Genomic DNA, 8,800 nt, shown 5'->3' on the forward strand with positions numbered 1-8,800 from the left:
GATACGAATTTTATCTTCTCGTGCTGAAAGTATCTCTCACTCGTTCGCTGCGCTCACTCGTGAGAGATACCTTCAGCACGAGAAGATAAAATTCGTATCCCCAAGCGGCCGTGTAATATCCTCTATTTGAAGAAAAGGTACCGTCGATGGGAACTTTGATCCGACTGACAAGGAGAGTGACTCGCTGCGCACAAAAAGTGATGAGCTCATTTCTTTAATCAAAATATCTCGAACCTTTCACCTGATGTTTTAGCAAATATCGTTCTCTAAACATGCCCGTTAATACTACAATAGGACTGCATACATCACTTCGCGAGAATAGTTTTTCAAACGTCGCTAAGCTCTCATTTCAATAACATCTATGTTCAAATTGATGCCAAAATCTAAGTATTCGCATACGTTTCAGAGACTAATTTCATAAATTTCGCTGAAATCACACTTTGATAGTTTGAGTATTTTTTCTAATTCCGCCGCTCTTCCACCACATGGTTTCATGGTGATCACCGAAGTGGGAAGGGGTACCTCGATGTTGCTCTCTGAATGGCAGGTAACCCACTCTAAGGCAAAATTACCGGGCAAGTTAGCAGTCTGACCTATAACTGAACGAGGCAATTTTTTTTAATTTTAGAAGATCTTTCTCAGACTTTACAAAGCTAACGAATCTATCATTAAAATGAGATTATTTCCTACGAAAAGAAACAAATTCAGCACAAGAGTTTATCTCTTTATATAAAAGAAAAACGACCGCGTTTAGTACAGTCCAGTGGTAGTGACATTAAAAAGCTGATCTCAAATGTTGGGTTAGTGGAAGGGTAAGGAATGGGTAGGTGCGCAGTTACTTAGAAACTGACATTGATCCAAAAAATATAAGGGAAACCATAAGGGAAATTATTAATATTCATTACAATAAATGATAAGATAATAAATACTAAATATCGAAACGGTTCACTGAGGTTCTTCTTCAAACATAGCGCTTGCATTTTTAGCGCTCATACGTATGAGCGCAGTAAGTGCATGCAGATGTGATTTAGTTGATGGTGTCTTGTTGCTTTTGGCTGGATTTTTGGGCACTACTTGTCCACTGTGGCACTTGTTTTTTGAAAGAGTCCTTGGTTTTATGGTGGGGCCATTCGTAGCCGCATCAATAGAAGGCTTCTCCATCGTATTTACTTTTTCTGCGTTTCTAACTGGCTTAGTTGAAAGAGATAGGCCAAACGATTTATCCAAAACCTTTTCTCTTTCCTGCATCCTATAAGGGTTCGCCACAGACGCTTTCGCTTGCGCGCCGGGTTTATAACTGCCTTGACTCAAGGAACGAACAGTATGACTATCCAGATCATAGCGTAAATTACTTCCTTCTAATTTCGCATCACTTCCAGCTCTAAGCATCCTGTTGAAAACAGATGTTTCCCGATCGCCACCCGTATCCTCACCCGCATTACCAAAGTCGACATCGAACAAGTTACTAATTTCTTTAGTTCCTACAGTATGGGGTTTATCATGACACAATGATCTACTACTTGGCTGTGAAGGAAACACTGATTTAGAGTCAGGGTCCTCGCGAGGAAAGGTGCTTGTTACTTTATGAATGGAGGATGTAGGTTGTTCAATCGTTTCTTTGAGTGTAACACTCATTCCATCATTTCTATGACCAAGTCCTACTCGTGAACATGAATCATCAAAGCTTCTTGGAATGTCTCCAAGGTAACAAGCAGTAAAGAGGTGTTTACTACTACCAGAATCAGTATCATAGACATTTTTAGTTCTTTCTACAGCTACGTGGCTGTTATGACCATTTTTTAGAGTTTTCTCATCCATAGATGTACCTCCTTGTCCACGAAAAACGTGTCTAAGTTCCAGTCTGGTGCTCGCTTGTTTTCTTCGCGAAATCGGTTCTCTAAGTCCACTCGTGAAATAATCACGGGAAGGATAATTTGACCTTAAGTAACTTTTGTCGCTGTACTTTTCATCTGTATCCTCTCTTAGTTCAACCTTCAAAAGTTCCAGTTCTTTTTTCAAATCATCCAGTTTCCGTTTGGTGTTGTTTAGAACTCCACTTCTACATAAGTTCTGGGAACCATTTGTTAAAGGACTCAAATCACCGCTTTCATGGCCCTTCAGTCTTCTTTGGCTTACTAAACTTTCATTGCTTGACAAACCCCTCGAGGTGTTAGCAAGAGAAATCTGTAGCTTCTCTCGAGCAATACGGGATTTATCTTGGCTAAGTTCCCCAAGATAAGTCAAATCAGAGCCATACCTCTCAGAGCGAAGTTTTTGTTCTCTAACCAACTGCCTTTTAAGCTCTCTTCTTGTGTTTCTCTGCTCAAATGCATCAAACGCCTTCTTTGATTTGTTTATATAAACTCTATACAACAATTTCAAATACTCCATGAAATGTTCTCGATGTCTTAGATCCATGATGCTCTCTGCCTTTAGTCTGGGTTCCACAAGTAGTTGTTCAGCAGAAACTTTCAAAGCAAGGCACAGTTTTTCAGATGCTGAGCCAAATTCTAAAACCTGCAAAAAAAAAAAAAAAAAAATAGAAAACTATGTGACACACTATAATACGTCGCTTTTGCGACGCAGAAAATCGTCTCTAATTCAAGGAAACTCCAAAGACAAATTTTTCGGTAGGATACATATAGGCAAACATATTGCTAAGAATAAGTAATGGTTGTAAATGGCAAACACTTACATTGCTGACAAAAACTTAAGGGAATTGAAATTGAAAAAAATTACGCTCCACAGGTTTTTAAGATGCCAGTAAAGCTGATGTACCTCTTTTAGGAGAGAGGGAAAGAGGGCAGGATCACGCAGTATTTCAGCGTTACACCATCTTCTCTTCTCATTATTTTCTAGCCAAAGATGCATGAAATAAGTTATCGGTAAAATAAACGTTTGAGAAAATTTGGACGATTTTTTTTATATTAAGTTTATAATTCCGGGCCACTGCAAAGGGCAATCGCTGAGTTCTTTGGCCAATCAGAATTTTCATTTCAAGCCCTGCATTCCTTTCTCCTGCACTTACCAAGCTAGGAATAACTCCTTCAATAGTCTTGTTTAATAGCAAACATAAAATTGTACCATCTTGAAAACTGCAATGAAAGACAGAGCCATTGTGCAACTTAAATAGCTTGTTTCCAATCTTTAATTTGTAAAGATAGCATTGCAATGCTCTGAAAGTAAAAATTTTTTTTAAATGCTGGAGCACATTATTGTCTTATTTCCCACAGATTTTACCTAAGAATTAGTAGTAACCAAGTTCCTTAAACCCTCTGACCGCTAATATTGACCAGAATCTAATTTCTCCTTGCCATATCACCCCTGAATCACACATTAAGGTCAGGAGAACAAAAGAAATATTTATAAACTAGAGCAGCTCCTGATTGTTAAACATATTCTCCTCAGGAAATGTTTGTAGAATGGTATGGAGAATATGCATACTGATGTTAACATGTGACTCTCATGAGTGACCAAGACAGAATCTCTCCTTTCAACATCAGTACAAAACAAAGTAGATAACTGATGGAAATAATTAGTTCTTATTAACTGAGCGGGAGGTCTGTATGGGAGAATCTTGACTGAGGTCGCCAGTACAGACCGAACACCGTTGAGGTCTGTACCAGCGACCGAGGTCATGATTCTCCCATACAGACTGACCTTGCTTGGTTAATAAGATGTTTATTACATGGCTGTGTCTTATAATATGCTAATTTTTTATATTCTTTGTACCTTTTTTTTCTAGACCAGTCTAGATGCTGGTCTAGATGGGAAAATCCAGACCGCTTTCAATATTGATTTCAGCCAATCAAATTCGTGAATTCGGTAGTTGTGAGACACAGCCACATAATAAAGAAAAATATTGATTAGGGGATTATTAGTTGATCTAATACCAAATTCTCCAAACTGGAACTATAAGAAAAGTATAGCAGACAGTAAGGAGAATTACTAATGAGATGGGATAAAATGTAAAGGGTTAAGGGAAAAGAATTGGGTCTAAAATGTTATTGGTGTGCTCACCTCTGATAATCAACAACATCTTTGCCAGTAACCTTTGACACCCAGCTAAACAGTGACAATTCATCATTGTCCACCAGATGAGTTAATTGAGGATCACTTACTACAAAAAAATGCAGCCACTGAGTGGTTAGTATTAATAACAATAAGCATGCAAACATTTCAGCATGTTCATTGGTTGGGAGCTAGTAAAATACTGAGTAAATTTTACACCTAAATATCAGAGTTTGTACATGGAAATTAGCAACAAGTACCTCCACTAGAACCAACATGTCTGTAAAGACTATGACATAAAGCCAACACAACTTTGAGATTTCCTCTCACAATATCTGAAAAAAAAAAAGAACAGAAATATCCACATAACTTTTGTGTAGAAAAGAATCTAGGAATTGCCACACAGATAGAAAAATACCTAACTACCTAAGGTCTCTCTGTTGATAAGGATCAAAACATCAAAACCTAAAGATTCATGAAAGGACTAGTTATTCAACAAATTTATAATAAAGCACCACTGACAGTTTTTTGCTGCAGTAACGACTAGATATTGACTTTCAAGTTAGATTGCATTGTCTTAAGAAGATTATGCTGATCCTATTTGGCAACAAGGTGGACTGGTCCCCTAGCAACTTCTTAAACAATATAGTCTGCTCTGATTGGTTGGTTTTCAATGCCATGGGCTTAATCCCTTTTCAGGTAACAGAACCACTCAACCTCACTACTAACAGAAACAGCACTTTCCACAAAGGATGCAATCAAGCCATTAGAAAACTGTTTATATTCTAGCACTGAATATGTTGAACTTACCATCTGCAGTTATTCCATTAACAGAAACTCCATAATGCTCCAAAAAGTCCAGACAAGTCTGAATATTCTCCATCTTCTGCACATCTAGGGCTGGCTTTATATGTAGTTGAGGAGGACACCCTCCAACTGTGACAAAGTTCATCATGAAAAAAGTAAAAAAAGAAGTAATAACGAGAAGGAAATGGTGAAAAAGATTTAAGTCTATACAGGCGGCACAAAATGTATAAAGAATAGTCATTGTAGTTCAAGTGATGGTGCTCTGAAAAACTTTTCTCCATGACATGGTTGTTACTGTCAATGGTTTTTTAAATTCCCTGACTTTTACCTGGCTTTTCCCTGGCTTTTCCCTGGCTTTTCCCTCACAAACTAAACTAACAATTTAGAAATGAGTCCTGATAACGGCCACCAACCTCCCTTTACAGTAATCCTCTCACCCATAAATTTATTCTCTCAGCAAGTCACATACACTGTACATGGGTTGATTTTTCCTTCAGTTGAAGTACATGTAACATGGAAAAAAGAACTTATTCTCTTGGAAACCCAACATCTCAAAACTCAACCCTATATCTGCCTATCTTGGTGATCTCTAGCATCCAAGAATCAATTTCTGAGACACTGAAAACCATTCAAGAATTAATCATGCTGAGTTTTTAGAACACCAAGTCAAGTTTTGAGACCTTTGAAATGAGAAAACAAAGGGATTTTTGCCACCTTTAGATTTATTTATTAGAGTATCGAAGACCTACCCAACATTTCAACCAGGCTAAACAAGGTAATGCCATCTCCTAAGTCTCTCACCAAATCAGTGATTAAAAATTGGTCTTGGCTGTGCTGAAGAAATGCATTTGCCCATCTTGTGAATTTCTAGAGGAGAGGAAAAAAGCAGATTATCAGACTTTCCTTACCTGTAGCAGCAAAGGAAGCAGGAGAGGCTCAGCTATAATCTACAGAAACTGAGACTGAGTTGGTAAGACTTTGACATAACTCTACAGTACAATTGCTCTTTGCACAGCAGATTTCAAATTACAATACCACAAATATCAGTTGAGTAATGTGTGAAAAAAGTTTAATGTGGTAATGGAGTTGTCACAACCAACCTTCCTCAATTCCAATGCTGATTGAATCTCAAGAGCCACACACACCAACCATCAAACAAGAAAGCTTGTTCCCACTGGAAACAGAGCCAGTTTGCACGATAAAAGCACAGTTTTTAACATCAAAACGTGGTCTTACAATCTCTGACTCACCTTTCTCAACTGGAAATCATAGTATCAATAGCAGGGAAGGGGTTTTTTTAAAAAGTTATGGCAAATGCTTTGAATCCTGAAGAAGTTTAATGCAAAAATCTGGTGAGGAAGGTTCACATGAGAACTATTTTCAGGCCCATCAATATTTGGAACATCAGCCACTAGCTGTCACTGAGAACAATACTTTTAAGGAAGTCAGTCAATGACACGAAACAATCCACTTAAGGATTCAAGACTCATGCAATGTTATTTATTTAAATATTGTAACTGTGGGGTAAGCCCAATGTTGAAAACAAGAAACTGTAACTCTTTACAGTGGCCAATTTAGTTTATCAACTCAGTTGATAAAACCAAATTACCTTAAACTTACCATACATTCATCATAAGTCTGTTGTCCAAGCTCTGAAGGGTTACAGTGTGATTTGGTGTTTCTATACAGTGACGAAGCACTGGGTGAACATGGTCTTTCTACAGGATGGTCAGATAAGCTCAGTAGCATCTTGCTTATACCTGGGCTTGGGGTCTGGGATCTTGGTGTACTGACAGTTTTTCCTTGGGTTGTGAGATGTGTATCATCATGTTCTGTCCACTTTTCAAAGTCAACAGTGTCTCTTACATTTAAATTTCCCGTTGACAAATGAAACCCACTCTCATCTAAGAAACTTGTACCATTTGTTGATGGAGCAGTTGTCAACAATAAGGAAGTCATGTCAGAAGAAGATTCTAGGTCACTGCGAGGTGATAATGTACTTGCAGGAAAAACTGATTCATTGCCACTGATACTAGAAGCTGAATCTAGAAAATCTCCTTTCGTTGTCGTGAATGGTGATGTGAGATTTGTTGGAAAATGGTGGTCAACCATTATCTTTGGTACTTTTTAGCCCCTTTTCATATCCTCTAGAAACCAAAGCCTCTAATTCTGTTCATTTCAACTTTCAGAAGTGGTTCCAGCTAAATGAACAATTACAAATTGAACTCAATCTTAAATATTAACTGTTTTGGAAATTCTTGGAATATTAATTAGAAATTTGACTAGTGTACAGACTAGTGAAACTTTGACCTTTCAGAGTGATTAGCATCTAATTTCTCCTTACAATATCACCCCTGCATCACACATTTAGGTAATGAGACTTGAGGAAATGATCACCAATAAGGAACCTCATGATTTTTTAAAAATAATCTCCTTGTCAGCACTTTTAAAAATGAATAGCGAACAGTATGGAGAATATGAATACTTATACTAGGGCGTAAAGAGGTTAATAAACAATAACAAGGCACCCGCCAATCATGGGACACAAGTGAAAACTAAGCAATATGTCCAACCTTTACTAAGGACATGAGGGCATTTTTTTTTTTTCGATCGGGTGAAGTATCCTACAAACAGATGGTGCGGTATGGACCTCGATAAGTGAATTTGAAATTATTTCTTAGATACTGGAAAGAAACATAAACTCCCAGTTTGCTGTCCGTACGTGATGCAAGAACTCCTTCAATAGGTCACTAAGGATTAAATGCCCATTTGACGTAAGCCCCCATCAAAAGGCAAAAGTGATTATGATCCCCCGGCGCAATAAAAACAAATTTAACAGTTACGATCGTCATGTAACAAGATTTTTTAAGAAAATACGGCTATATAATCTCATGATTGCATTACATAACCAAAACATATAAGAGGAAATTCAGAAGGAAAGTTAAGAACACCTACCGATCTAAGTCTTCATGAAAATTCTGACACTAATCCCTTTCTCTATGATCTAGCGTCACACGGAGTGGCAAGGAATTAGGGCTAAGTTTTGGACGCTGTAATATCTACTTTTGACGGTAAAACTTTCATTGAGCTATCCTTACAAAGAATAACATGCATGCAAGCGAAAAATGAGAAGAAAAGATTCAGACTATTACTTGTCAAGACTGCAAGCCGACCGAACTGTTTCAACAGCCACAGCGCTTCACTCAGTTTTGTGTGGAATTAAGATCATGTTGCAGTCTGTCAAAACTCGCAGCGAGCTATTTTTAAACCGCAGTTACCTCAGCAGAACTTTCCTCTATGCTTTCGATATCAAGATGATGAAAACCGAAGAATTAACTATTGCTGTCGGCCAAGATGATCAACTGTTGAGCGTGACTTACGAAAAATCCCGCGCGTTAGTTTCACCATTCCAAACCAAAATAGAAACAATGGAATGCAAAGCCCACGACTTTGTCCGACTTTGCACATAACCCGCGGGATATAAATGACCCGTAGACTTGTCCCAGTCTTTTTCTTACGGATGTCGTGTACGAAATATATCATATCCTCTTTACTGGGATGTTATTCTCCTTGAATTCTTCCAAATTGTGCGCTTTCATTTCAACTACCCAAACAAACATGATGTAACGCACGCTACTCTCACCCGGACAATCAAACTACACAATGAAACACGTGTATTAATCACTTATAATACGTGATACATTGAGAAATGGAGACTACACTGGAATCTGGGAGATTTCTTATCACGGCATTGAAAGTTTCCTTCTAAGCGTTAAAAAAGCAGAAATGTAATAGTTAGGTAAGAAAGAATTAAACAAATGCTTTGGTAAACAAAGTAGAATGATGTATTCTCAATCCCTGAAAACTAGTAAACTTGATTCCAATCTCACAGCCATGGATTGATGTTTAATCTTTAGAGTGAGTTGCAGTTTCCGTTTACCGGTATCTGTAATTGGCTTACATAGTTTTCCCATTTTTTCTT

The 8,800-nt window shown here is 37.8% G+C and overlaps 1 protein-coding gene across 5 annotated transcripts; it reads right to left on the bottom strand.

Annotated features, from left to right (window-relative positions):
• Positions 1-600: 600 nt before the first annotated feature.
• LOC111325666 (uncharacterized) lies at positions 601-8,526 on the bottom strand. Of its 5 annotated transcripts, XM_088739757.1 has the most exons (9): positions 8,097-8,525; positions 7,774-7,911; positions 6,439-7,019; positions 5,568-5,685; positions 4,822-4,947; positions 4,272-4,346; positions 4,021-4,120; positions 3,029-3,095; positions 601-2,517 (listed from the first exon to the last, which is right to left on the bottom strand). In XM_088739757.1, the coding sequence occupies exons 3-9, from the start codon at positions 6,928-6,930 to the stop codon at positions 946-948; spliced, it is 2,550 nt and encodes an 849-aa protein (XP_088595883.1). In that variant the 5' UTR covers positions 6,931-7,019; positions 7,774-7,911; positions 8,097-8,525; the 3' UTR covers positions 601-945. The 5 variants fall into 5 exon arrangements, with proteins under 5 accessions (XP_088595883.1, XP_022785253.2, XP_022785251.2 ...); XM_022929518.2 differs by lacking the exon at positions 7,774-7,911 and having other exon boundaries at positions 8,097-8,526; XM_022929516.2 differs by lacking the exon at positions 7,774-7,911 and having other exon boundaries at positions 7,971-8,526.
• Between the last annotated feature and the right edge of the window lie 274 nt (positions 8,527-8,800).

This window comes from Stylophora pistillata, chromosome 11, assembly GCF_964205215.1.
Source record: "Stylophora pistillata chromosome 11, jaStyPist1.2, whole genome shotgun sequence".
Lineage (NCBI taxonomy): Eukaryota > Metazoa > Cnidaria > Anthozoa > Scleractinia > Pocilloporidae > Stylophora > Stylophora pistillata.